Consider the following 27,990-nt stretch of genomic DNA (forward strand, 5'->3'; position numbering starts at 1 on the left):
CGAACACCGCAGGATCCCGGCTGCCTTTCAGTCTTGGCTTTTCCCACATTTGATAAGAGCTTGTAATTGCAGCTGCCCTCATAAAGCACAGCCTTTCCCCATGCAAAGACGTGGCTCCTTCCTCCCATAACCCACACCCTCTGGGAGCAGCACTAAAGCTCTAATGCCATCACCCCCAGGAGCCCACGCTCGGTCGGGGCTGGGCTGATGGGTGGAAAGTGCAGGCTCAGCCCGGGTTTCCCTCCCACCCGTCTGCAAACCATTCATTCTGCTGCTCTGTACATCTGTGTGCATAACCTCCGCTCCTCAGACACATTGGTATTTCCACCACATGCGAGCACTAGGGCGGCTGATAAAAATTCTCAGCACATAACACAATGCACCAAAATATGAGCAGCTTAACACTTACAGAGAATAAACGAGTAAATGGCAGACCTCAAAAAAAAAAAGAAAAAAAGAAAAAAAACACCAAGAAAGGGGTTTTTTAAAAAAAAGGAGAAGAAGCCAATTAATTGAAAAATATATGGGTAAAACATTAGCTTTTTCTCCACATCAGAGCAGCAACCCAGTGATGTGGAGCACAGGGCTGGGTGGAGGGGAGGAGGTTTGGGTCTTGGCAGCTGCCTTTACAGCAACTTGAGAGAAGGATGCCCTGAGCTCTACACACAGAACAACCAGCACAGCTCTAAAAGCCCATGATCTTATACTTTGATTCTGCTAATTTCAAGTACTTGAGCAAAATAGAAAGAAAAAAAGAAAAAATGCCCAGAAAATATTGCTGTCTCCCTATTTATCCACAGCTTAACTTCAAAAGGGTGCTACAGGCATACAAAGTTGTGTAGTCTGGCTGTGATAGCAGAGGACTTGGTGATGGCTGGAGGGGCTACAGAAATATCTTGGATTCTCATCCCGATGAGACACTGATTTATTGTGCTGTGTGACCTTGGGCGTGTTGCTGGAGCACACATCACTTCAGTCTCTCCACAAACATGAAAAGCTGGATCTGTGAGCGTGCTGGGCTGGCTGGTCCAGCACGGGAAGGCACAGGGAGCTGCTTCTCCTCACCTTCCCTGCCCAGCAGCACAGCTCAGCCCCGAATCCATGGGACCACCATAGCCAAGGCAAACCTCATTCCAGAGGGAGCACAGGCAGGTTTGTCTTGCCTTGACCCATTTATTCCAACTGGCACATTTTACAGCAAGAAACAACTGGAGGACTTCACTGCAAGTAGATACTCCTCAAAGCCTAGAAAGGCACCTGTGCTTTAAGAGCAGTTCACTAAAGGGCACTGGCCTGGTGCCTCTCTGCCAGGGAGATGAAGAGTTTTGGACATTACAATGCTTGTCTAGAACCTGCAGCAGCTGAAATGCAGGGAGGAAAGGAGCTGAGAAGCATTACATTAAATTATACTGTTTCAATCTTTTGTATGAGGAAGGGAACGTTACAAGTCTCAAAGAGGCCAGGCTGACAGGCAGAGGGTCACAAGTCACCATCATCCACAGACCTGAGATCCTAGGTAATTCCATGGCACATTCTGTCACTCTGCTTCTGTGCTCAGCACACATTTCAGCTTTGAGACCATGCCCTGCAGCCAGAACCATCCTGCTCTTGGGGACATGTGTCTAGGCTGCCCAGAGCAGCCCTGACCTGGCAGCAGACACAAGGACCAGCACAGAGCCCACAGCAGCAGCCTCTTCAACATGGCAGAAGGGGCATCTTCAGCTACCCAGCCATCCATCACTGTCTTAGCCCTCAGCTGGTATAAAATACTATTCTTACACCTCAAGCAAGGCTTATTGATACACAGAAACACCATTCCTCTGCTGTCCCAGATCTAAAGGCATGCACAGCAGGGTCTGAGCCCCTGCAGTGGCTGACCCCAGGGCTGATCCCTGAATCCTCTCCTGCCCCAAGCAGAGGCAGGCAGGGAGCTGCTGGGCACGCTCCTGGCGCTGCCCTTTGCAGCTCAGTCTGACTCACCCAGCTTTGATGGCACCCAGGACAGTCATTTATGGTTCATATTCACATTACTGCACCGTTCTTTACCACTTTAACAATCAGAAATAGAACAACAGGAAATTCTTTTACAGCCCTAGACCTGCCCTAGTCAATACAACTGTTACTGTCTGAGTGACAAAATGTTCTTGATGCACGGAGCAAAGCCCCGGTAATAACCACCAGAACCACGACATGGTGAGTGCCTGGCAGCCATACCAGGCAGCTCCCACCCCTGTGCTCATGGCAGGGGCTGAGCAGGCTGAAACTGCTGCCTGACCAGAGCTGGAGACAGGCAAAGGGAGGGGGAGCAACAGAGGGGAAAAGTGGGGTGGGTGAGACCCCCTGAGCTCTGGCACTGCCCTGTGTGAGTTGTGAGCACCTTATCCTGACACACAGCCCCCAAGGGCCCCAGTGCACCAGGCTGGCAAGGACCTGCCAGCTGGCATGGGCTGGGGAACACCATGGCCAGGGACAGAGACCACCACAGCCCTGGGACAGAGAACATCATGAACTGGGGACAGAGACCACCATGGCCTGGGACGGAGACCACCATGGCCCAGGGCATGACCTGGGCTGCACTTTCTAAGGAGCTGAGGACACTGCACACACCAAAGGGATAGTTCTGTTGCTGTGTACCTGTGGGGGCACCCAGTGTCACCCAGCTGGCCCAGAGACACACTGAGCAGCTCACCTGAGGGCAAGTGCCCTAAAGTGCCCTGCTGTACCAGAGATGTGCAGGTGCCACTGCAGCAATACCCGTGTTTCAGCCAGACTGCCCTCACCCAGTACAAATCCAGAACTTTGCTTCAGAGCATCTTAGGGCTGGGTCACTTTTAAAACACTCCCCAGGTACAAAACATCCTGGCACAAGCCTTTTCATCAAGAGGTGAGCAGTTATCCTGAAGTCAGACTTGGCAGGAAAAATGCCATTACTAAACATAGCAAATATGAAGTAACATAAAATCCACAGCCACCTCTGGAATAAATACGTTCCTCAACAAGTAAAGCAAAATCCATGTTAAGCCCCAGATTTCCAGTCAGAGCTCTACTTGCAACTCTGAGGACCAGCAGCTGCAGGAAGACCTGGTGGGAGAGATAAATATCCCCCACGCAGCCAAGACCCCCAGCACTTCCCAATCCCACCGTACAAGCTCCTGGTGGGAAGAGAGGGACATGGGATGGATGCCCAAAAGCCAGAGCCCAGCAGGAGCTGGCAGAGGACACGTGGTGGGCACTGCAGCAGGAGCCCCAAGCTCCATGCAGCACAGGCTCTTCCCTGATCACAGGGGGATTAAGGAATATCCACGGTGAACAAATCCTCCAGTGCCCTGTCCAACATCCAGGTACGTGTGGCACAGCAGAGCGGGTGCGTGAGGTGCCCGTTCAGCTCTCAGCAACTGAATTATCTCCAGTGGAACTGCAACGCTGGCCAAAGAGACAAAGTTAAATCGTAGCAAGGTGCAAGTGCCTGGGAATGTAATATTCCTGATAAATGGCCAGATGACACGTGCTGTTATACAATCTAAGGTGCAATTTGGGCGATGACAATAGTCCCTGGAGTTTCCATTTCCAAACAGGCGCTCCGTTCAATCCAATCCGTGTCAGAGCAGCTTTGCTGAGGTGAGTAAGTAGAGCTCCTTTGTGCCATTACAGGGGAGCAAGGAAGAGGAGCAGGGGAGCTGCCTGAGAACGAGAAATAAGGGGAGAGAAGGAGGGACTGAGGAATCCCAGCCTGCTGGGACATGCACGGGAGCGTCAAGCTGAGCAGCCCCAGCCCAAAGCCCCCAGCCCTGCGGCAGCGCCAGCCATGGTGCCAGTACCTGGGCAGTGACAGTACCTGGGTACTACCCATACCTGGGCAGTGCCTGTATTGGGCAGTGCCAGTGCCTGGGCAGTGCCAGTACCTGGGCAGCGCCAGTACCTGGGCAGTATCCATTCTTGGGCAGTATCCATTCTTGGGCAGTACCAGAACCTGGTGCCTATACCTGGGCACCACCCATACCTGAGCAGTAGCCACACCTGAGCAGTAGCCATACTTGGGCAGTACCAGTACCAGGGCAGTACCAGAACCTAGTGCCCATACATGGGTGGTGCTGGTACCTGGATACCACCCATACCTGAGCAGTAGCCATACCTGGGCAGTATCCATTCTTGGGCAGTATCCATTCTTGGGCAGTACCAGAACCTGGTGCCTATACCTGGGTGGTGCTGGTACCTGGATACCACCCATACCTGAGCAGTAGCCATACCTGGGCAGTAGCCATACCTGGGCAGTACCAGTACCAGGGCAGTACCAGAACCTGGCGCCCGTACCTGGGCAGTGCTGGTACCTGGGTACCACCCATACCTGAGCAGTAGCCATACCTGGGCAGTGCCACAGGTCCCCTCGTGCAGGAGCCCCGCTCTAGCTCCACATTTTGGTGTTTCTTCAGCAACGGTGGGATTATACTGTAATCACGATGACACTGCTCCTGGGTACAGCAAACAGCACGATCATTAAAAAATTCATTTCAAAATCTTCCTGGAAGCTAATAAATTTTACAGCAGTTTCAATCCTTTCTCATTGCAACAAAGAAAAGCTTAGTTCCAGACAAATTAGAAGTAAATTGATTGCCTTAGGGGAATCTATTCAAATATCACTTTTCCATGTTAGAAATCTCTTCCTGAAACAAGAAGAGGAGAACCAGGGAGAGCCAGCACGGGAGCAATGTGGAAAAGCAAATCATTAAATCTCAGTTCATGAAACTGAGGGGCGGGGGGGGGGAATCAAACTTAAAATAAAATGCAAATGTCTCACTGGGGTGCGGGCCCAACATTTGTGACAGAATTTATGAATAATAAATATGAATAAATAGTAAACACGAAGGGATCAAACACTGTTGTGGCTGTTTACTCATGGTTAGCCATCTTTCATGGACAAAGCGCAACTGCATTATTTAACACTCCTCCTCCAGCTACTTCAGGGTTTCTTTTCAACTCCAGCACCTTCATCTTCTCAGGACCCAGCACCCTCAGCACACCAGTGGAGCCCACATCCCTGCACCCCAACAGGAGTGGCTGTTTCTGGCTCAGGGGCAGTGATCCTCTGCATTACACTCCAGATAAAATAATAAGCTCCAGCAAAATACAAACAGTCCCCCAGCCGTGGTTCATCATTTGCTTGGAAATTAAGACTCTGCACCTCTCCCTTATCTCCTCTAATAGCATAATATCAGGAAACAAGAGGTGGGGAATAGTGTATTATATTTTTGACCTATGGGCTTCACAGAGCCTTCCTTGCCTTTCCTAATAAGAAATCTCCAGTCAATGCAGCAATGTAATCCTGGTGTGGCTTCCCCTGCACAATGCTCAGAGGATACTAATAACCAGGGACAGTGACAAATGCTCTTTACTGCAACAAGAAGCCTTTCTTTTCCTCTCTTTCACCATTATTTGGGATTTATGCAAGCTAAAAATGCTGTATTTTTAATCCTGGATTGTCTGTCCCAACACAGAAGGTCAACAGTAACATGGACAAAGCACAGGAATTATTTTAATGAAACAAGGGCTGTCATTTAGATTAATTTATTGAGCAATTGCTGATAAGGACCCATGGCTGCATGCAGCTCATGGGCAGCGCTTCTGGGATGGTCAGCAGAGGTGTGCAAGGGGGCTCATCCCCAGCTGCTGCAGACACAGACAGCTCCCAGGAAATGCTGGGGACTCCCACTGATTTACACCAGCCAAGAGCTGGCCCATTCCCCTCTTGCCCTGCTCTGTAGCACCATGAATAACTCCCTCTCTTCTGCAGAAGTTCCCTGCTTTATGAACGAGGACTGAGGGACAGGCAGACCTGGGTGCCTGGCCAGCTGCAAGCCAGGGGGGAAGGACAGACTCGATGCAAAGGATTTCCTCTGGGGATGCTGATGCCTCTGGGCTGAGGAGCAGGCTGTGGGAAGGAGGGTGATCACCAGAAGGAGCTGGAGTGTGGGTATGCCATGTGCCACAGCAGAGTCAGACCCTGAAGGTATTATGGGCTGGAATGCAATTTAATGCTGGCTGCTCCCCTTTATCCAGGACCGCAGGCCAATCCTCACCTCATTCACAAGGAAAAATTAATTCCCTTTCAGAAGGCCGGCGGAACACACCATTTAAACTCCAATTAATCCTTCCCTTAAGTGGTCCGTCGAGCTTGTGCTGGCCCCTGAGCTGCGGGGATTCCACCTCCCAAACTCCAGCACTCATGCCTCCATCCAGGGCTCATTAGCATCCTAACAGGTCTGGGATGCGGGATCCAGCCCTGGCAGGGAGAGGAGAGCACTCTGGGCTCTGATGGACCTCCTCCATCTCAGCCATTAGTGCTCCACCACTCTCGGGCACGGCTCCCATTCATGCTGACGGCAGCTCCTGCGCCGCCTGCACGGGCGCAGAACACAACCCCTGACTTCATTACTGCAGTTCAATTTCATTAGCACTGGATACAGAGGGATTGTCCTAAATACACTCTTCTTACACTTTTTTCATGTTAATGCAACCATTTGAGTATATTATACCCTGCAGAGATGGAAACATTTCTAGTCTGTTTAAACACATTTCCCACAATTGGGAGCAAAACTTTGTCTCAGTTTATGCCTCTGACACCAGCTGCCTTCCATTTAATGGGACTTCAGTCGCTGAAACAAATTAATCCAAAGGTTACTGTTCTCTGCTATTGTCATAAACGAAGCAAATTCACATATTCTGTGAGGGTAAGGCAGGACCAGCCAGGCAGCCACATTACAATGGCAGCAATAAATCAAATTATTACTCAGTCCTATTCAAAATCAGACATTGGTCAGAAAATGGCGACTCAATGACCCTGATAAAAATCCAACAAAACAGAAATTACAGCTGGGGGAGATAAGAAGCAATTCCTGGATGTCTGTACTGGGCCAACTGTTGGCCCAGAGCCTGTCAGAGCACATCCCTGCCCTCTCCTCGGGGGGCTCATGGTTAACGTCTTACTTCAACCAGCACCTCCCTCAGCCAGGACAAAACAGAACAAGCCATCCTGACCCTCCTCCTGCAGGGATGTGAAGGCCAGGGTGCTGCCCCCTCCTCCTGCCACCCTTCCCTGCAAGACTTCTGGTGGCTCCACACAACAAGTGAGAAATAAAGGAGCCGAGGTTATAAACGCTGATACATAATTTACTCCTATTATCAAGATTAAACACATCTTTGCATGCTTAGCATAAAACAACTGCCTTTCCCCAGCTTTCTCAAGGACATGCATATACTTCATTATTATCTAAATAATCAAAAGAGTATTTCAATAGAATATTTAACTGTCTGCCTACTGGAAACTCACAGCCTTAATCTAACACTGATCCTCTGTTGTCCTTCATGTAAATATTGTTGGGATGTCAGCCAAAGCCTAGGGAAGTGAGCTTCATCTTGGTGGATGGGAATCTCTCGTGTCAGATACAGTCAGCCTGACTAATGAGACCTACAGCTTGCCAAAACCTACAGCCTCGCTGTCTGTTCCAGCCATTGAACGCGCTCAGAAACCCAGTGGCACCAGCCCAGCAGTCTACGGATCCCAATCAACTATCAATAGCTTAAGTGTAAGTGATTGTGTATGAAGTACGAGCCAAATGTGTTTCCTTTTTCAGTTTTAGGACCTTCAGTATTGTTATTGCACCAGTAATGCTTGCACGGAATTAATCATAGACGTACCCACAAGGCAAAACATTATGAGAAGCTCTTTGTACTTTCTAAAAGTGTGCAGCTCTGAAGAGTGGAGGGAGCTGGAAGGCTTCCCAGCACAATGGGGCGTTCCCCATCATCAAGGGAGAGTGGGGAATTTTACGCCTTTTCTTAAAAAACCAAAATGTTGGTTGCTGGCCATCTCTCATCATGACATTGACCTCTCATGCCTCCACCCTGGAGCTCAGCATTATCCTCTCCCTGGTGCTCTACTTTAAGTCTCTTTCAGATGAACATGGGTTTTTTTCCATGCTGGTGGATCTTTACTCTGAAGAACAGGGATGGACCACCATGGGATGTCTGCTTAGGGGGATGGGTGCATCTGAAATCCCACAGGGTCTGGGACAGCTGCAGGGACAGGTCTGCAAAAGCTGCTCCACATTGTCCAGCCTGACCCAGCACTTGACTCACAGGGACCCTCCTGTTCTCTCTGCATGGCCATGGAGCTACAGAGAGGACTCAAAGCAGGCTCCAGCTCCACACCAACGAGGGACAACAGCAATGCCAGGGAAATGCCAGCTGTGGGTTACACTGCCCCAGGGCCAACAGAAGACATGACAGAATTGCCAAAGTCTGAGAATCTGATCCATTTAATTAGATGAAGCTTTGTTGTGGCAATTAAGTTTACCTTCATTAATTCAAAGGGCAGATAAACATGCATGTAAAACTACTATAAGGTCAACAGTTAAATCTAAAACCTCATTATAAGCGTGGGGAAATGTCTTTACCTGTGAGTCACTGACAAGCTCAATTCCAGCAATCCAGCTGGGGTCTCATCCTGTCCCACCCCATCCTGTTCTGTTGGCCCCACAACCACGGGGGTGAGATGGAGAACAAGCCCTGGAGTGTGTCTGGAGTTGTCAACTGCAGAGCCACAGGGAGACTGCTGAACAACAGGAATGGAAAATAACTGTATTTCCATGACTTGCACAAGCACTGCAAGGAAAGCCCTCAGCTCCACAGCTCCAGCCCTCCCAGACAAGCTGCTGCCAACCCAGGGGCACCTGGGCAGTGATTCTGAGTCCCACCTGGGGGCTGCACACCACACTGGGATCATCCCACACAGCGCTTGCTGTGGCTCCAATGCAGAGGTGGAATGCCCTTGCTCCCCAGGATGGGCTGCTCCAGCTCTGCCCCAGCTTCTGCCAGCCCAGCCTCTGAGGATTCCTGGTTTCCTGAGGCACTGTCCCGAGGTCAGGCTGGATTGTGTTGGCTCCTGGCCCCAGTTCACATGGCTGTCAGCTAAACTGCACCACAGCATCGTTACTCTCAGTGATGGTGTGACAGACAGACAGAGCCCAGCTGGATTTTCAAAACCTAAGCACTTTGCAACACCGACAGGCAGGAAAAAAACAACCACCAACCCACAACCCTCTTAGTCTGAGCAGGTTTTATCTGGAAATACCCAAAGCTAGTCAGTGTTAGACCCCACAAAGTCATTCCTGCTGAACCACTTTCCTGACCAAGCCTTTTAAGCGTCACTGGGAAATCAAGAGCGATAGGTACCAGCCCCAGCTGGCGTTCCCTGATTAGCCCAGTCCCCCCCACATCCTCAGCACTGCCCTTCTGCAAAGGGATCAGGCAGGGCTGCAATGACTGATGGAGTTGGTGCTTTCAGACAGTTAGCACAGGGAGAAGAGTCAGGTTCATCACCCTGAGTTCAGCACAGGCTGCAGCCACAGAGAGGACGCTGGGGCTGAGCCACTGGCCAGCTCCTGTGCCACAGAGATGCACCAAGGGCGAGTGGGCACCCCAAACGTGCCCCCCTGCACCAGCCCCAGCCTGAGTGTCCCCCTGAGCACCAGCAGAGGGAAGGCAAGCAGCTCAGTCCTGCAGCAGTTCTGCTGGAGCCTCTCCACAGGGACCCACCCTGGCTGTCTGCAGCACATGCTGTAATGCTGCCTCCCTGCCACCGCACGCTCACCTCATCGCTGAAACACTTCCACATGCAGCATGCATTAGAATTAAAAAACCATTAAACCTCGGAAAGGAAAAACTTTGACAGGATGCGTAATATACTAAGTATAATTAATTAAATTGGATGAGGCACTGGGGGACGAGAGAAGAGTGGATGGAGACTGCTCTTGGAAAAGGGATGGTATTGCACTAATGTTCAGTGTGTGCCATTAAAAACCAGCCTTGGAAGAGGCGAGGATGAGCGACAGGGGCTTCCAGAGATGGCACCAGCCAGTTGGGCACCTCAAATGAGCAGCAAAAGAGGTGGTAGCATGAAATGTGACCAATTAGAGTCCTAAAAACACTATAATGATGGTGGAAAAGGCACAAGAGAGATGGAAAAGCAGAAATAGCAGCATGTTGCTAAACAGCAGTGCTCTACCAGCGACAGCCTGCTCCAGAGAGCTGCTCTCACCCACCCCACCAGGGCACAGACACCAGCCCACCATCACCAACCAGCTCCAGGCTCCTTGGGGCCAAGAGGGGATTCATCCTGGAGAGCATCTGGCTCTCTGTGGGATTACTCTTCAGCTATTTGTAACTCCAGGTGCAGCTCCTCAGCGTGGGCAGCACCCTGCTGCATCCATCCATCCCCTCAGCAGCACCTGAGGTGGGTGGAAGCAGCAACCAAAGACGGGGCCAGGGTGGGAGCATCAAAGGCAGCCCCAGTCAGCACAGCAGGCACAACATGATGAGACAGGCACAGTCTGGCTGTTCAGCAGGACAAAGTTTTAACAGGCTTAACAACAGCATCAGCACTGATCATTAGGCAATTACAAGTGCTGAAAGTTGACAAAGCACCAGGACCAAATGAATTATCTCCTCAAATCCTGCAGGCAGGAGCAGGGAAAAGAGAAAAGTCATTGTCAACAGCCTCTGATAGCTCACTGGGTGCAGAGCAGTAACTAAAAACTAAAGGGCTGTTCATTTACTTGCTGTTTTGAGAGATGAAAGGGAAAGGCCAGGAAATGAGATCTACAGAAATATTCTCATCACTCAGGGGGTGGTGGGAGGGAAGGTCCTGGAAACACTGATACAGGCAGGATTGCTCAGCGCCTGGGGACATCTGATTCAGAGGAAGGGACTGCGTGTGTTTGGAAAGAGAAGGCAGATTCTGGCTGGGGGAATTGGCTTCTGAATCATCCCCAGCATTCCTTGCTCAGTTCTGCACATTCCTGCACAGCCGCCAGCACCGGCCAAGGGACAGTGGTGAGCTCTTCTCCAAGATGTGCCAAACCCCACTGCTGCAGGGATCTGCAGAGCTCAGCAGGAGCAGGGTGACTCCTGCCCTGAAAGCAGGGGAGGCTCAGCCTGTCACTGTGCTGCTCAAGCACAGCCCTTCACTCCGAGTGACTAGGCACGCTTTTCCGAAAAACATGCAAATGTGATTTAAAGACTCTAAGTGATACAGAATATATCACATCCCTTGGGAACCTGTTCCAGGGGGTAATTATTCTAATTCCTAAAATCATGCATCTCATTTGCAGCTGGAATTTTCCAAGGCAAATCTCCATCTCCCAAGGCTCTGTCTTGCTCACTGAACTGGGGAGATCAGCAGCAGAGATCTCCTCTTCCCTCAGTCTGGTTCTGAACACAGGCTTAGATGACCAATGTCTCCAGCAAGGTTCAGAGCACGTCCCTGAGGATGCCATCTCCCTCGGGTCCTATTTCAAGCCCAGTGGTCTCAGCTGAAAGAATCCTGGTGGATTCAAAAGGCTTTGAGTGAGCTCCTAAATCTCCAGACACGTGTTTGGAGGGTGAAAGCCAATTTGTTCATCTATCCCAGAAGGTCCTGAACAGTGTCCAGTAAGCCAGGGGACATGTCTGCACTGACAAAGCATCTCCTCTCCATCTGCTGGCCATAGCTCGGTGGTCCTTGCCAGGCAAGGCTGCTCACAGAAGGGCTTGTGTGGATTTTTACAGTGAATTAATTCAACATATCCACCTAGTAACAATGGAGGAAGACTGACAAAGGAGAGGTCAGGCAATGAGGGAATTGCAGGTAGAATTGTTAATTTTAATTACTTGTCTTCATTAAGATGAGGTTTCTGGATCCTACAGTGATGACTAATGGGTCAAAATTTTTGCATGAGTGAATATACTTCCGTTGAAGGGCGGAACAGACACAGAATTTTTTTTGGATTTTACAGAGGCTTTTCCACCACATGATGCAGAGAATTCCCAGAACCCAGCAGCATACCAGAGAGGAGCAATCAGGAGGTGCAAGACAAACATTGCTATGAGGCACAGAAGCGCCCAGAAAGAGCCCAACAAGGTGGAAGCAAGAGACAAACGAGGTAAAACATAAGTTATACTTGAGCTGTCTGTGTCTCCTTGGCACTTGAATGAGCTGCAATACAAGCACCAGGGCTACCTGTGCTCCTGACAGCACAGAAAGGAAACAAAAGTTTGGAACAAGCCAAACACATTCAATTTGTCTGAATAATTTAGGCTGCTGAGTGATCATGTGCCTCGTGGCCTGTCATGGAGCCAGGCTGCACTGCACAGAAAGGTCTGTGAATCAATGCATCCCAGGGACCCACACTAGCCAGGGAGTGGCTGCAAAAGCAGAGCCTGTCAGAACAGATGCAGGACACGGCAGTCACCCTGCGAGTGCTGCCAGGCACTCAGCATTGCTGGGCTGCAGGGGTGGGAGCCTGCCACAGGACACACAGCAGGACATCCTGCTCACACAGCTGAAACAGGCTGCAGAGCTGCAGTGGCACAGATAACAAATACAGGGGCTGCAGGAGAGCTGGAAGGGACTTTTGACAAGGGCATGTAGTGACAGGGCAAGGGGGAATAGCTTTAGACCCACAGGTTAGATAAGACATTAGGAATGAATTCTGTACTGTGAGGGTGGTGAGACCTTGGCACAGCTTGCCCAGAGAAGCTGAGGGTGCCTCACTCCTGGAAGTGTCCAAGGCAGTCTGGATGGGGCTCTGAGGAACACGGGATAGTGGAAGGTGTCCCTGCCCACTGTAGGGGGTTGGAAGCAGATAATCCCTACGGTCCCTTCCAACCCAAACCACTGTGTGATGATGATGATGATGATGATGGACTGGTAAACACAGAGTAAAAAACAAATCAAAGTCCAATATACACATATAAACCTTCCAGGACACACGTGAGTAAGCCTGACCTCCTCAAAGGTATTTACACCCTCCAATAATGCAGCTACTGCTCCCAAAAAAAACCCCTTCTCTGACAGTTCCTGAATTACTACTGTGCACAGTTTTAACTTCAAGTTTCCAGCCAAATTCCTCTTCCCACACAAGAGCTGCCCCTTTATAACTTCTCACCAAACTGTACCTAATCCAGGATCCCAGGTAGATGAGTTGAGAAAGTTCCTGTCTCGGGGCAAATGGCTCGGAGCCCTTTGGCTCCTGCAGGAGCTGGCAGAACGTGCCCGAGCAGGCGAGGCAGCGCCGCGCGCTCACCTCGCACCAGCTCCTGCTCTGCCTCAGCTCCTTACTGAAGCTGACACTTCCAAAGCAGTCAGAGGAAATCAAGTGCTCGACCTATTTTGGTTTGCAAGAGATGAGGACACCCACCTCCCTCGGCTTCTCACGAAAACTTCCAACCGACACTCTTCACTCTTTCATTTCTCACATGAAACAGCGCAGGAACAACCACAAAACCTGCTCTCCCTCCAGCACACACCCAGCAGAGCCAAGACTTCTCCCCAGGAAGTGCCAGAAGCTCCTGGCCTTTCACCCCCAGCAGCTGCAGGTCCTCAGCACCCCACAGCACGTGGCACCCCATGTCCCTGGCTGGAGGGACCCTGCTGTGACTGTCCCCACACCCCCAGCCATGTGCCAGGGTGGCTCTGCAGCCCTTCCCTGGCATGAAAGGTAGCATCTGTGGTGAAATCTCACCAAATGATCCAAGAGAGTTTTCTCCAGCTGGGACTGATTGAATATAGCCTGGGCACCGGATGATGTGGGAAATCAGTCGTAGCCGAGCACAAATTGCATGCACAGAGGTAATTACTGCAGCACAAGGTTGGTAGCACCACTACCCACATGACAGTGTATCTCAGCAGTTTTCATTTCCTATTGCTTCAATTCAGAGAGGGGGCTTTTCATCTTTTTTTCTCTTTTTTTTCCCCTGTGGTTCAATTTAAACTCTTTTTTCCTGCAGGGATTGACGCTTAGCCAGGATTTCTTTGGGATAAAGCTCTGGTTTCACTACAGCCAGTCATTCCACACACCCAGATGTTCCCCTGCTTGTGACACCCACACCTCGAGCCTGACCCATCTTGACCCAGCCCCAGTGTCCTGCCCCAGGTGTGGCTGTCACTGCCCAGAGGTGAGGGGACACAGCAGTGACCTGCTGTCACCTGCTGCCACGTGCCAGCACCCCAGCCAGCTGTGGATGTTGTTAATGAAACACAACGTGCTGGCAGCCAGTGCAGCCAGTTACAAAACAAGTTGTTCTTCACACTTGGAAAAGGGTGAAATACAATAAGGAAAATGGAACAAGAAAGGGTTTCTGCTGAAAAATAAAAACACCAAGGGAGCTAATGCGGAGAGTGGGGAAACTGATCACTGCCATTACAGATACTCAGCAAAAACAGGGCCACCTTATGTGTGCTGTGATTATACACATCGTGACTAACACACATCTATAATAATACTTGCTATAAAGAACTTATTTTCCAAACAGACACAGGGGTTAAATGCAGGAGGGAAGGGGAAATGACTGTGCAAAGGCAACACACACCCAGCCAGAGCCTGGCACAGCCCACGCTCCTGCTCTCCACCCACCCACTCCCCATGTACCTGCGTGCACCAGGAGAAAAGGCTGCCAAACTTCTTAATAATTCTGTGACCCATTTAAAACTATCTAGTCCTACATTCATATATGCTGTATGAGAAATAAAATATAGCACTCCCGAGTTTTGAGTGGCAGCACTTCCCTCAAGACAGATAAAAGCTGCGGGTTCTCTTTGCTGTTTGGTGCCAATTATTACAGAGTTTTGACTTATATATTATTACATAGATCATTTAGTAAAACAACCTACACACAAACCCAGTGGTGTGTCTCCCTTCAGCAGATATCTGCAGAACTGGAGCAGCTCAGACACTCACCCATTTCTCCACGTTTTGGAGATGGGTGGGCTCCTTCCCCTGCACCCAGGGGAGACACAGCCCCTGCCCTACAGCTCCCTGCAGCGTGCAGCCTAATTAGCAGAGGTCCAAACGATTTATCATTATCACACACATAAATGTAACTGCACCACGCTTCAGAGGGAAAAACAACAGGCACCCAACCTGTGGCACCCCTCTGGAGAGGCTGGCTCACACCTGAACCCCCCAAGTAGCAGGGTAGGGCTTCACCTGCTGGCCCCACCTTGCCCAGGGGGCTGCCCCGAAGCCCCCAGGCCACATCCCTGCCCCTGCAGAGCCCGGGGTCACCACGCTGCTGGTGCTGATTATTCCTTTAATAAAGGGCCCTGTATTTTCCAGAGGCTGCAAAATTGATGCGGGTTGCCATGGTAAGCACACACTTTCCCATTTAGCAGAATAATAGGCAGCTTTGTATAATTCACTGATTTCAGATGATTTCTCACCCCAAGTGCGAGTCGCTCAAGTTATATAAGTCACCTGTTGTTTAGTCAATCTGGCAATTTTAATTAGAATAAATTTTTATGATTCGTCTTTGCAACACTTAGAGCAGCTCTGCCACCAGAATGCCGAGATGTCTGTAAATTATACAGGCCCCAATCATATCTCTCTTTTTTTGCTGTTTTAATTACAGTAACATTGCAGCATTAATCATGTAAGCCTCTGTAAAACAAGTAACAGCCATCCCCTATCATAATTAAAAAGAAAGGCCAAGCAAACAGGAGCTCTGGAGTTTACCATATTTTCTCTGAAAATTATATTTTAACTTAAGAGTTTCACAAACATTGGTTTTATTTGGCTCTAATTAGTGTTGTGAAGGAAACACCGAAAGGTTAATAAGAGATGGTTAGTTTGTAATGCAAGTTTCCCAGTGCCAGCCCCAGCAGTTCAGTCTGTTTTCAGAGTCATTAACGATGTAGATTGATTACAGGAGGAGATTGGGAAGTGCTGGCTTGCTGTGTTAGCAGAAGGTTTGGTTTTATTCATATACCTTCCCTACTGGTAAATCTGATGACCATTACCTTGACCACTTTGCCAGGCTTCACTGCTGGGAGAAGGAAAGTGTTAAAGGCTTCCTCAGAAGTTACTGGCAGAGGGGCAAAAGAGGCCACGGGAGCCTTTTTCTGACTTGTTTGTATGGCAAAAGGAAGCTGCAAGCTTGCCCAAACTGTTTGTTTTTCTTCCAATATCTTAAAAACCAAGTACTGGGTAGTGGTTCTGGAAAAGGAGGCTTTGGAAGAGCCAGGGTTAGAACCACCCTATCTTCAGCTGAAGCCTTGGGCTGGAGTTTAGGAACAGTTAACAAAACCAAGCAGAAAGAGAAGCTGAAATTCTCTAATCTGAAATACCTCTTCTTCATATCTCCTATAAATTGCTCTCCAGTCACCCAGTAAAAATATGGGTAAGCAATGACTGAATTTGACAAAATCTCATTAAAAAGTACAATAAAACAGTAGAAACTCTCCAAATTTCTGGGCTGATCATTCATCCATTGCAAACCTACACAACAGGGCATGGATTCAAGTTTTAATTTTCCTCTCCAAGTTGCCAAATGTTCACATCTGCTGAGTGTTCTCTGTGCTTAGGGAGAAAAAACTAGAGGATCTAAAGGTTATAACTCCTGTGACCCTGAATGGACTAACTTCATTGATGAAGACTCCACAAGAACTATCTTTGAAGGAACCTGGAAACTGAAGGAAGAGTGCCAGGAATGTGGGATATAGGACAATGCTTCTTATGCAAACAAAGGAGGTTGCACATCTGTTTGTTATTTAGCTCTGCTGTTGCAAAGGGGGATTGGCTGCATGCACTGCCACGGAGATGACTTCAGTGTCACCCCTGCCCCCCAGAACCTTCCAGCAAGGACTTCTCCAAGCTGTGCTCAGGGAGAGCAGCACTAAGGGGGAGCAGCACAAGGGATCTGTCCGTGCCAACCAGCAAGTCCCTGCAGGATTAACCCTCCTGAAGTGACCCCTGCCCTGCTCTGCTGCAGCACAGAGGTGCAGGCAGCTGAGCTCGAAGGTGGGGCCACCTCTCCCTCTGTCCAGTTCTGCCTGTCCACGCCACACTGAAGAAGGAGCTGAGTTACATTCAGTGGTCCAACAAAAGACATTATGCCCTCTACAACCCCAGTTAGGAAATGTGAGCAGGAGCTCGGGGAGGATGGAGGGAGCATGGACAAAAGCATCAGTAACCTCCACACATAGCTGAACTCGGATCCTCAACATGCAATCATTGAAAAGCGTGGGAATCATAAGACAATCAACTCCTCTTCCCAAAGACCAGCTTACCCACTCGTCAGGAAAATCCTTCTGAGGCTTTCAAAGTACTGTGAGAAGCTGATTGCTCCCTCCAGGCTGGCCACTGCAGGAGCTCCACTGAGCTCGCTGAGGCTGCTTTGCCAGAGCCGTGCAATAATACAGAAATCAGAGGAGCTGGAATAATTGACACTGCCCTGTAAAGAAAGCTTACAGCATTCATCCATCTTAAGGGATGTGCTGTCACTCACACATGAATGTCATACTTTATGTCTTGTGCTGCATGTGTGAATACAAGAAATTAGGTACTTTTATTAATTTGTAGAAGCTTCCAGAGAAATGCAGCCTCCAAAGCCCTAGAATATGTCACTGAGGTCTTTATGTGCACACAGCTCTACAGAAAGGCTTTTCATCAGAGTGAAAGGGGGCTGCAGGTAGAACGACTGCTGGAAATCAGCTTACAAAAAATCAACAGTTTCTAATACCTGTGTTTGCCTCCAGTTAATGCCATTAGTCATGTTCTCAATTTACACTGAAATACACCCAGATGCTATGGAGATGAGCATAAGAACCAATTGGAATATTCCAGATAAAACCTGATCCCCTAAATGATGATACATCTGAATAATCTGGGATGCAACCAGCAGGAAAACTTTCAGTGAATATCACAGGCCCATTTCTCCTTTTCATCCAAATCTTATTTCTATACCGTGAGGTAGTATAAAGAAGACTTAACATAACTATTTAAATATAACTTATTTCTATTCAAAGAACCTACATCTTGCTGGAGTTTATGGGACTCAGGCACAATTAAACCTCTCCTGTGAGCAAAGTTACACAGATGTGGAAATGAATGCAGGATCAGGTCTTTCCAGATGACATTTCACGTGAACCTTTACTGCTGATCTGGCACCAGAAAAGCGGAAGTGATGCTTTTAGAAGCAATTCTCTGTAGAGATCCATTACTGACATTGCTTAAAACCCTCTCATTTTGATTTTAAAGCTCTTTCACTATTTTATGTCTGTGGTGACTATTTCTAACACTGCCATTTTATGATTAGCGTGTGCTTATTATTTTCATATTTTCTATTTTTGTCTTAAACAGCGAATCACTGTTTCATTGGACCAATGATTTTCTTTCTGTAATTGATGGCTAAAATACTGGCCAGCACTGAGAGTTAAGATAAGTGTGAAATCTGTTGCTTCTGCCATTAAAAACTTATATTGAAAATAACTCCTTTCTGATTTCTATGCTGGCAAGAGCTCCCATGACTTAGAGAGTACAGAGTGGCTCTTGCTCAAGGCAAGGTGAAAAAGGCAGTAGAATACATTTAAGCATATCTAGGTGCTTGTGCACATCCACACAAAGAAAACAAGCCAAACCTGCACAAACACTATGATTGGAAGAGGGTAAAGGGATTTAAAGAAAAAAGTACCAGTATGAGGAAAACCAAGGGAGGAATAACTACCTGAATCACAAAACAGAGTATCCAGCCTCAAAGATGCTAATTCATGTCCTGAGGGATCTAATCAGCCTCTTTGTTGAAGTAAAGATAAAACTTTTTGACAGCAAACGCTTTCTGATAAAATGGAATTTTCAATTACCCTGTGAACATCTGGTCCGTGCTGCCATTTCCAGGGAGAACCACCACCACAGTCTGCAGGGCTGGAAAACATCTCCTGCTGAGCTCTCCTCATGGTGCTGCAGGAACAGGAGTCAGGTCCAGAGCCAGGCAGAGCTCCCAGCAGAGCCTCACCCCACGCCCGTCCTCAGTGTGCTGGCTCCCTGAACCAGCTCCACACCTCAGCTCCTCCTGGACACCAGGGCTTCCTCCAGAGCTGCACTTGGAGCCTCGGGTACAGCAGCATACAGAGAAAATCCACCCCATCCTGCGGGGAAATAGGCCAAGGCACAAAGGGAGCCCAGGATTCAGTCCCATCCTCCAGCAGACTTCAGCCATCCCAAAACATCACTGAGATCCAGCAGCTGCTTGAAAACACCCCTCTCTCAGAGAAATCTGTCTGGAGGGAGGTTCAGCTGAGGACTCGTTAGGATAAACTTCCAGCAGCACTTAGCACCTCCACAAATAAACAAACAATTACAGGCAGCCAGGCAATCGCTGAAGGTGGAACCACCAGTGCCCGCCTTCCTCTGCATCCCATTTGGTGCCAATTAGCAAGGGAAGGAAAACAATCCTGGGCTATAATGAACTCCAAATTGGGTACATATTAGAGCAATTAAAGCCATCTTTTCATCAGATGAATTTATAATCAATAATTAAGATCCTGAGGTAAAGAGGGACTGGGCAGAAGTCCTGCTCCCAAAATACCCAATGTGGCTGAGCTCCAGGCAGTATTTCTGATGACCTGCTGCTACCCACTAAAGCTCAGCACTCTCCCTGCTATGGTTTGCCATTTTTCTGGAAATCTAGGTCATTTCCAAAGGAGGAGAAAGGGCTCCTGCCAGCAGGACTGGCAGCTGGTGTCACTCCCACCCAAGAGTGGCACCAGGAAAGTGAAACACCAGCAGCTCCCAGAGCTCCCATGCCCAAGTACTGACCACAGGTGCCACTGGTTTAAGAAGACAAAGGAGCTTGGATCCATCCAAGCCTACCTCCCTCTGCAGGAAATGCAGCATCTCAGTAGGCAAAGGCTGGCCAGACAGGTCTACACTGACCACCCTGAGCCAGCACACAGGGATCATCCTCTACCAGCCAGAACTCACGAAGAACTTGTGGTGCCTCAAGCTGAGGTCCAAGGCCAGCAGAGACTGGCCACAGGGGAGCCATGCCAGGCTCCCAGCCAGAGCATTTCCACCAAGGAGCAAACTCCAACAACCACTGCCCCACCCCATTTCTCTGGGATTACAAGAGGTGCAGTTTGGGCAGGGATAGCAAGTAAAGCAAAGCATGGGTACATGAGCTGCCAGGCTGCTCTCCAGACAAGGACTGTGTGTTTGGAGCAGTATCAGCCAACACATCCTCATCAATGAACTAGTCCTGCACATCCTTGTCAATGAATTTCTGGTGTTTTCTCCCCACCCTGCCACTCTGCCCCAAAATCAGGTAAAAATTACCAAGTGAAAACCATCTCTTTAATCATGTGGGAAGTGCTGTTATCACCATCATCTCAGCATCTTGATTTTCCTGATTATTTTCTGCAGTTCCTGTTTCACAAATCAGCTCAGGCAACACTCTCTTTAACCTTTTTTTCAGCTTCTGTGACAGTAACCACTCACTTCCCTGCCTGTGCTGCTCCTCTCACTGTTCCACCAGCACCCTGATAACCTCACAGGGTCACCCCGAGCTCTTCCACACCAGACAGTGTGGGGCCTGCAGGACAAGAGAGCTGATTGTGGCAGGTGCAGCTGGATGTCAGTGCAGCTCTACCATGCTGCTTTCCTCCCAAAAATAAATCAGAGCCAGGAGCACCAACCCCCTGGGCCATTGCAGGACTGGGACACAGACAGGCTACCTTCAGAAGTCACCTTCTGGAAATACACCTGATTTTTGGGTGTTATTTTACATGCAGTGAGGAGTCCGTGCTACAATGGACTGAACAATATTTACTCCCATCTGACTCCTCTGATGAGCTCTGCCTCCAACTCAGCCTCTTTAACTTATTTGCATTGTTATCAGAGCCAGCACGCAGACTTATCAGAAATGTAATCCCTGTAAAACCCTATCTGCAGTCCATTGAGATTGGGTTTTTTGCTGAAGAAATGTGACAAAAAATTAACAGATGTTGCTCAGACTATTCACCAGGATGGGAATCAATTATGAACATTTTTGCTTCCACAGTCATCCCTTACTACAAATGCATCTTAGGAAACCCTCTCCTGATCGAAATGAAAAAGCATTTCTTTGTAATAGAAGAATAATAAATGATAGCTATCAGCCTGCATTCTCTGACACGGTGCTGGTCCACAGAGAATTAAACTGCCACTGTACAGTTATATAAATGTTTAATTTTTTTCATCTTTGGCCACAGTAGGGTTGTCTGGAAATACATTATCGCTGCGGATGCCATCCCTCTCCAATTAGAGCGGCTGGCAGCGTGGCATGTGTAGGTGACCTCTGTGTTCCCCTCCTCGTGGAGTCTCACAGGGTTAACTATGGCCATTTAACAGACTCTATCGAGAATTAATACAGCCATCAGATTCTCCCCAGAAAAATCCCCCACCCGGTGGCGCAGATGGCAAGAACTCTCTCTCCCCCGTTTGACTCTTTTATGACAGCAAAACAAAGGCTTTTAATGATGTTTACCATGAATTGAATTAAACAGCTGAAGACCAGTTCATAATCACAGCATTTTGTTTTCATATCCTTAAGTCTTTTAGCAGTGGGGCTTCCAGTTGAGCCTCAGCTCCAGCTTATCTCAAGATATAGCCAAGTGCCCCGAGGCTACCCTGCGCCCGAGCACCAAACCACACTCAGGATCCTTAATTGAAATAGACAGGATGTTTGCATTGGATGTTTGCATCCCTCAGACATTAAAAGCGACATTCATGCCCAAGTACAAACGACACTTGGGCTCAGCTGAACTCCTCTGACTTCCTTCCTCCAGCTAATACCAGTCTGATTTCAGAGCAGGACTTCATCCCTGCACACGGGCACGAGAAGAGCTGAAAGCTGCCACCTATGCAGGTGAGAAGATGTAAACCCTTGCCCACTGGCCCGAGCAAATCCCTTGTGGGATGCCTGACCGATTGCCCACATGCTCTGCTGACCTTTGGGAGAGCTGGGATGGGAGCTCTGGGAAGGGCACACACCACCAGTGCTCCGGAGGGGAGGTGGGCAGGGACCAGCTCTGGGCACAGCGCCCTAATTCCTGTCCTAATCCCAACTCCAGCACTCCCTCACTGTCAGGCACATCTCAGGGCCTTGCGTTTTCTGCCTGTGAGCAGAGGACAAGCCCAACTGCTCGCTTACCTGACAGTTGTGGCATGCAGATTAATTTATATCTACCCAGCACTCAGACAGCGTACAGCGTTATCCCCAGCAAGCACTAAGCATCCTCACCCACCAGGGCAGCACCAGAGGGGCATGTGGGGGGCAGTGGGCACCCCCAGGGCGCAGCAGGGGCTCACCTTGCTCGGGGCCCTGGGAGCCCATGGAGGGCACGCTGGTGTTCAGCACATCGTTGACGGCTGTGTCGCAGTAGAGGCCACGCTGCACGTCGTGCTCGCTGTCCGTCTGGTCACTCTCCTCGTGGCCACTGTCCTTCAGACTGTTCCCCTCCAAGTCCTTGAACGTGGAGCTGCTGGGGAAACACAGCTGTCACTTACTGGGTGGGACACGGCGGGCCCTGACAGCCCGTGGTGCTGCAGTGAGACCTGCGGGGACGGGAGGTCCCTGCCCCCCCAGCACCCAGTGACACCCAGTGACACTGCCAGGCTTGGAGAGCTGGGCAGGGACTGGGGGGACACTCCCTGACTGGCACCTCTGCACCCCAAAACACAGCGTCCAGCCTGCACCACCCCCAGGCTGCTCCTGCCCTGGTGTCAGCCTGTGGGTACCCTCAGGCTGCCCTGCGTCTTCCAGAAGCTCAGAGTGAAGCAGGATTTGAAATAAAGTTTTAAAAATATACATTAAATGAGCTGTTTCTACAACTTGGCTCTCTCAAGTTGCACTACCTCATACTGAAGTTACACAAGATCTAAACCCCATTTTTTTTAGGTTATGAGCCAAGTCCTAATCACTTCAAGCTTAAAAACAAAAGTCTTCCTGGAAACAGGAATGTCTTTTAATGATGATGATGCATTCTTATTTTTAAAAATAAACCAGTGATTCTGGGTCCAAGTTCATGCAGGAAAGGAAAGGAAATCTGATACACAAACATCCTTGACAGCCTCTGCAAGCACAGCCACTGCTGGAAGGATCAAGGACTGAGCTGCTCCCAGATTTCCCCCAGGGCTGAGCAGCCCCCAGGCCAGAGGGATGGAGGAAGGGCAGCTCCTGTGAAGACAGGCTGAGAGAGCTGGGATTGCTCATCCTGGACAAAGTTCTGGGAACAGAGTCCCTTCCAGTTCCTAAAGGAGTAACTCTTTACATGGGCAAACAGTGATAGCACAGACAAAAAGAGGGAGAGTGACTTTTTACACAGGCAGATAGTGATAGGACAAGGAGAAATGGTTTTAAACTGGAAGAAGAGAGATGGTATTTAGATATTAGAAATAAATTCTTCCTTGTGAGGGTGGCAGGCCCTGGCACAGAATTCCCAGAGCAGCTGGGGCTGCCCCTGGATCCCCGGCAGTGCCCAAGGCCAGGTTGGGCATTGGGACTGGGAGCACCTGGGACAGTGGAAGGTGTCCCTGCCATGGCAGGGGTGGCACTGGGTGATCTTTAAGGTCCCTTCCAACCCCAGCCATTCTATGACTCCATGAAGAGCTGCATTTCTGGCTGCATTTGGGACCCCAACACCCTGAGAGGGGCCATGCCCCAGGACCAGGGGTGCTGTGAGCAGCAGGGACACCTTGAGATGCACCTGCCTCAGGTGGCAGAGCCATCAGAGTGTCCCTGGGGACACCCATCCTGGGCTCCTTCCACACCCAGCCGTGGCATGGGAGAACTGCACTCATTGGGAGGATCCACCTGCACCCACTTCTCTGAACTTTCTCACTGGCTGATCTGGTGTGACACATCAGTGAAAGACTCAGCCTGGGCTTCAAAGCCCCAAAGAGCTGGAGATTTTCATTACTTTGAAAAGCCCTTTTGTGTCTCCACGGAAACCAAGCAGACCACCTACCATCTAATGCTCTGCAAAAGCACACGAGGGGGGAGCTCTGAAATACATATAAATTGGTAAACCTTCAAACATTACCTTTTAAATAAAGATGTCCCTATTGAAGCCGCTGACTTTGATTCCAGGTGACATCAAAGATTTTTAAGTTAAGAAAGCACTACAAATCTACAATTCATTTGTGTGAGTGTAGATGAGCGAGAGAGGCAGGCAGACAACACAGGAAAAGTACAAATAGATTAATTAAGTGCTGGATTTGAGAAGATTCACTCACCAAAGATAGCAGAACTACAACATCTTCATAAAGGCAAAGGATGAAAATGATGCCACAGTGTGTTACAGAAAATATTTTTTGTTCTCAGATGTCTGCACAGCACTCCTGGCACCCGTGGTACTTAAGATACAAGACAAAGGTAGGAAGCAGGGGGAACCACTGTCCTACACGGAGCTGCTGCTCGTAACGCAGGCAGCCTATATTCCAAGGCATTTATCTTCCCTGCAGTGAGCCAGACCGTAATGCAGCAGCCACACGACTGCCTCCACGGCTGACACTTCCTAAAGGATGGGCAGGTCTGGGGGAATCGGCAGCAGCAGCATTTCCCAAACAATGCAGCCTCGGAGTCAGCCCCGCGCGCAGGCGGGAGCGCTGCCTGCCTTCATCGTAGGTGTGAACAGGGAAAGATTAATAGATTTGGGGTTTTTTCAGTGTGCCTGAAGACTCTCTGGCGAGGAGCAGTGTGGCACAGGCCAGCCAGCTCTCAGTGTCACATTAGCACGGTTAAACACCATGAGCCACCCGGGCAAACACACCTGCCCTCCGTGTACCCGCACTCGCAGCTCCCTCGCTGCTCGGGTTCCTGAGATGTAAACAAATGGGATCTCAGCCAGGCAGATAATTGGAGATTTTTACTGCTCAGATCACATCTCAGCAGTTCAGGGTTGGCTTCTGCTCTTTGTAAAACCTGTGGTTCAGTGATGGCTTCTGCAGAGTCACCGAGTACAGCTGTGCCAGGCACAGGCACAGCCATGGGCATGGGCATGGCTTGCTCCCCACACACCTGGGGAGAGAGGGAGGTGGGCAAGGAGCTGCTGGCCCCATCCTGCACCCTCCTCCTGTGCAGGGAGCTGGCCCTGCAGCCCTGGTGAGGAGCACTGGCCCCGCTGGGTCAGTGCCCTTCCCGGGAGGCAGCACAAGCCTGGCCTCCTGCCCCCGAGGCAATGCTCACCTCTGGGTTAACGCAGCCCAGCAGGGTTCAGCTGGGTAACCCCGGTGTGAAATCCCCAGAGACATTCCCTCACCACTGCCAGGCTCTGAGGACAGCAGTGTTTCACCCAAAGGGTTCTGTTTCCCCAAGGGTAACTGCCAGGTTGCAGTTGAACTGATTGTTTCCTTTTGCACATGGGAAAAAATCAGCCTAGCCAAGTGCTGCTTGCCTTGGTATTCAAAGTAAAACAGTGAGCTAGAGCCATGAGCTGCATCCAACCCAATTACCTGCCCCCAAACAACTTGTTGTTTTTTAATTTTCCCTGCCTCACATGGCAGGGAGATCTCACCACCCAAATCTATCCTTTTATTCCTGTGCATTCAAATGGAATAAACTCGTAGAATTTGAAAGTTGTCAGGGTAACAGCACTCTACCTCACTTACTGCACCTTCCCAGCATGAAGAAGCCAAAGAGAAGGAAAAAAAGATTTTCTTTACTGCAAACCATGAGCAATGGGACTTAATGGTAAATAAGTACTGTTTTAAAATCAAATTATTACTCTTAAAAAGTTTTGCATATTAAAACAAGCAAGTAGTAGATAAGGCAGGATGAAAGAACATTAAACCCTTGGGATCTGGCTGGGCAAAGCCAGCCCTCCAAGCAAGCCTACGTACCTTTTTATTAAATGAGCTCTGCTGTTCACGTAGTTGGAATCAAAGGAGTAGTTTTCAGTCTGGAAGGAGGAAAAGAAAACGGAGATGGTTACAAGTCTGATTTCTCCATGAGTGGAAGAGCCAGGTTTGCAGGGCCAGGATGAAACCTTTTGAGATGGAAGGAGCATCCCATGATGGCACAGGCCCCTGCAAGCAGGACAGAGGCAGGCATGGAAAACTCCAGGACTTGTCAGTCCTTCCACCAACTGTCACCCAAAAAAAGCTGTCTGGTGACCACAGAACAATGTGCAGAGAAGAAACAATGTGACTACGCTCTGTTACAAAACTAATTGCTTTTAATTCCCTGATGGACTCAGTTCTGTGTGTGTCAATTTGACTGAAAGTTCAAAAGGTATTTTTCTTATTAGTGTATAATTAACATGTTAAAATATTTATTGCATAGATATGTAAATGCCAGCAAGGTAATCCCCTGCCAGAGAATTTAATGCGGGCACTTTTCTTTGTTTCACATCATTTCATTTGCAGAGACAGTGGGCTCTGTTGTTAATAAAAAAGCAAACAATGGGTGACATGCTTAAAAGTTGAAGGGGAATAAAAGAAGGGGAGAAAAGTCAAAGAAGTTGTTACTTGCAAGCAAAACCCACTAACTCGTTGTGCATTTGAAATGCCATTTTTTAACCTCAGATTACACAGCCCTGGGGCTCTGGTGCTGGCAGCAGGTAAGGAACTAAAAAAAGCAACCAGAAGGGAGGGGAGAGAGCAGGGGGAAAGCCACGAGGCCACGGTGGGAGCCATCGGGGGCACGTGGTGGGAGCTGTGTGGTGGGAGCTGTGCAGTGCCATGCAGTGGCAGGTGCAGGGTAGCACGTGATGAATGGTGGTGATGCGTGGTGGTGATGCATGGTGAACCACAGTGGTGGAACATGGTGGGATCTGCACAGCCTGGCCAGGATCCTTCCTGCACTTCAGGGACCCCAGAGAATGCAGGATCTTGTACAAGTCAGGCACTCCAGCCCACATGTCCATCCACCCCAAGAGCGCCCAGACCCGCAGGGATCCCACCCAGGCTCCCACCAGCACCAGCCCTGGCCTGGGGTGCTCCTTGCTCCCTAAACAGCAGAAGGAGCAGGCTTTGCTCTGCTCCCCTTCCTCGAGGACAACAGCAGCATCCTCCCAGGACAGAAATGGGAGCATCCACCTGCCCCCAGCCCTGGCCTGCCTTCTCCCTGCCACGCTCCTCCTGGCCCCAGCCCCGTGGCTGTTCTCCTTCCCAGAGAGCTGCTCTGGGATACCATGGCCTGTTTTTATGGCAATTATGAACATGGTAAAAATAAATGCATGCATCTTTAATGTCTCAATAAATAAAGGAAAGCAGAGTCTGCTGCTAACGTAATCACAATGGCAGGATGCAGGGAGAGGGGCCACTGCAGCAGAGCCCAACGTGAAACCCAGTCATAGCCCAGCAGAGGTTACACGGCTCTGCCGAGATCATAAAGCACAGGCAGCCGTGGTTAAGTGTAACCTTTTCTGAAATACAGCACAATGTCTAATTTCCAAACAGGAGCCTCCCAGAGAGAAACAGGAGCAGCGAGCCGGGGGAGTTGGCCTAGCACTGAGCACAGCTCTGTTATTACTTTCACACAGTAATTACTGCTGGGGAGTCACGCTGGAGATTTACTGCACAAACCACTGGGCCCTGCAGCTCCTGCATCCCTGCTCCTGCCGGATGACTTTGGTGCTAAGAGCTCAGGAGCAAACAGACACATGGATTTTCAAAGCATGTGATACCTGAGGACCTGAACACCCCAGACATCACCTGACCCTGTTTGTCCGTCAGTCCTGGGGCTGCCATGCCAAGGGGGTCCCACAGCACTCCCCCCAAGCAGCCTCACTGCAGCCCCCAGCCCTGCAAATGAGCTGAGAGCAGCCAATGGAGGGCAGAAGGGATGGGAACCAGTTTTGGCACAATCCTCACAGGGTGGGGAGTCCCCCCTGTCACTCAGCACTGGCAGACGTGGGATCAGCTCCCACAAGCCCAGAGCCTCAGCTGGCTCCATCCGTGCACCCCCAGCCCCATCACTGTGCCCAGCAGCAGGGAGACCCCTGCAGCCACCACTGCCTCCATCACCTCCATTGCTGTGTGTGCACAGCCCTGGGAAAGCCAGGAGAGGAACAGAAGGGTGAGAGGAAGCAGACAGCACATTCCAATATATACAGGTACACTGAAGAGCTTTAAAAGACTCCAAGCATGGACACTGCATCACCAAGGCTTCAGGGGCCAAGGAATACCCAAGGTCATCCCCAGG

General features: G+C 49.6%; 1 protein-coding gene across 2 annotated transcripts in view; it reads right to left on the minus strand.

Annotated features, from left to right (window-relative positions):
- PCDH19 (protocadherin 19) overlaps window positions 1–27,990 on the minus strand; it is a 58,521-nt gene that overhangs the window by 6,068 nt on the left and 24,463 nt on the right. The window contains exons 3-4 of one of the 2 annotated variants that reach the window (XM_009090573.4): window positions 25,686–25,744; window positions 22,155–22,324 (exon numbers count right to left, since the gene is read on the minus strand). In XM_009090573.4, the coding sequence (XP_009088821.4) occupies window positions 22,155–22,324; window positions 25,686–25,744 (229 nt within the window). Of the gene's footprint in view, window positions 1–22,154; window positions 22,328–25,685; window positions 25,745–27,990 lie in introns of both variants that reach the window. The other variant, XM_050974362.1, reaches the window with a different exon arrangement.

This window comes from Serinus canaria, chromosome 4A (assembly GCF_022539315.1).
Source record: "Serinus canaria isolate serCan28SL12 chromosome 4A, serCan2020, whole genome shotgun sequence".
Taxonomy (NCBI): domain Eukaryota; kingdom Metazoa; phylum Chordata; class Aves; order Passeriformes; family Fringillidae; genus Serinus; species Serinus canaria.